Raw genomic sequence first — 866 nt, 5'->3', positions numbered from 1 at the left:
GGGTTGGTCCACTCTGGTCTGCAGTTCCTCCACCGACGAACCATCCCTGTTCTCCTGCGACTGCAACGTGGCCAGTGGTGCCTCTGGCAGTTCCCTGGCCAGACGCACCAGCTCCTTCACACTCAACCGGCCAGTTGCTTGTGCCAACCGCAACTGTGCACCAAGCACCGACGAACTGATCCGACAATAACTGGTGTCCAGCCCCGGCAAAGCGCGATCCAAAAAATGCTGCAGGCCAGCGAAGAACACGGTCGGGTCAGATCCGGGGGCCATCCTGGCCGATTGAAACGCCTCATAGCTTCCTAGCGGTCGGCCGGGGTGTCAAAATCTGCTGCAAGGACTTCCTTCGCGGTGGCTCAGTCCATCTTCCGAGGGCCTCTTCTGGCCGCATCCAGGGCCGCCTTCGCCCGGCCCCTGAGGAGGGTCTTCAGCGCTACGAACTTATCCTGGTCGGTCTCCGGCAGCCTCCGCAACCTCCTCAAAGTCCTCCAGGAGAGTGGCCTCTGAGGAGGGTCTTCAGCGCTACCAACTTATCCTGGTCGGTCTCCGGCAGCCTCCGCAACCTGCTCAAAGTCCTACAGGAGAGCCCAAACATCCCATTCTCAAATGGTTGCGGCCACGGGATCTTCATCCTTATCTTGGTCACGACACCAAATGAAAGGAAGAAGGCCTTCACTTCGGGGTTATCTATTAGGAAATGCCAACTGACCGGTTACAGAACATTGAACAGGGAAGCAAAACTCTAATCTGCATCTTAGTTACAAAACCTGGACACCGATCTTCTCCCGAAAGAATCTTCTTGAACATTCCTGGAGATCCATTGATTCCACTCATTCGTCGGTCAAATCCAAGCAAATGTTACAAAG

General features: G+C 55.7%; 1 protein-coding gene across 1 annotated transcript in view; it reads right to left on the bottom strand.

Annotated features, from left to right (window-relative positions):
• The window catches only part of T265_07464 (hypothetical protein), a gene marked incomplete at both ends in the record, with an annotated part of 17,016 nt that extends 16,743 nt beyond the window's left edge, over positions 1–273 (bottom strand). The window contains one exon of the mRNA XM_009172993.1: positions 42–273. Coding sequence (XP_009171257.1) covers positions 42–273 — 232 coding nt within the window. The remainder of the gene's footprint in view (positions 1–41) is intronic.
• Positions 274–866: the final 593 nt, after the last annotated feature.

This window comes from Opisthorchis viverrini, assembly GCF_000715545.1.
Source record: "Opisthorchis viverrini unplaced genomic scaffold opera_v5_179, whole genome shotgun sequence".
Taxonomy (NCBI): Eukaryota; Metazoa; Platyhelminthes; class Trematoda; order Opisthorchiida; family Opisthorchiidae; genus Opisthorchis; species Opisthorchis viverrini.
The sequence above is the reverse complement of the archived record's forward strand: the minus strand, read 5'-3'. Positions and strand labels throughout refer to the sequence as shown.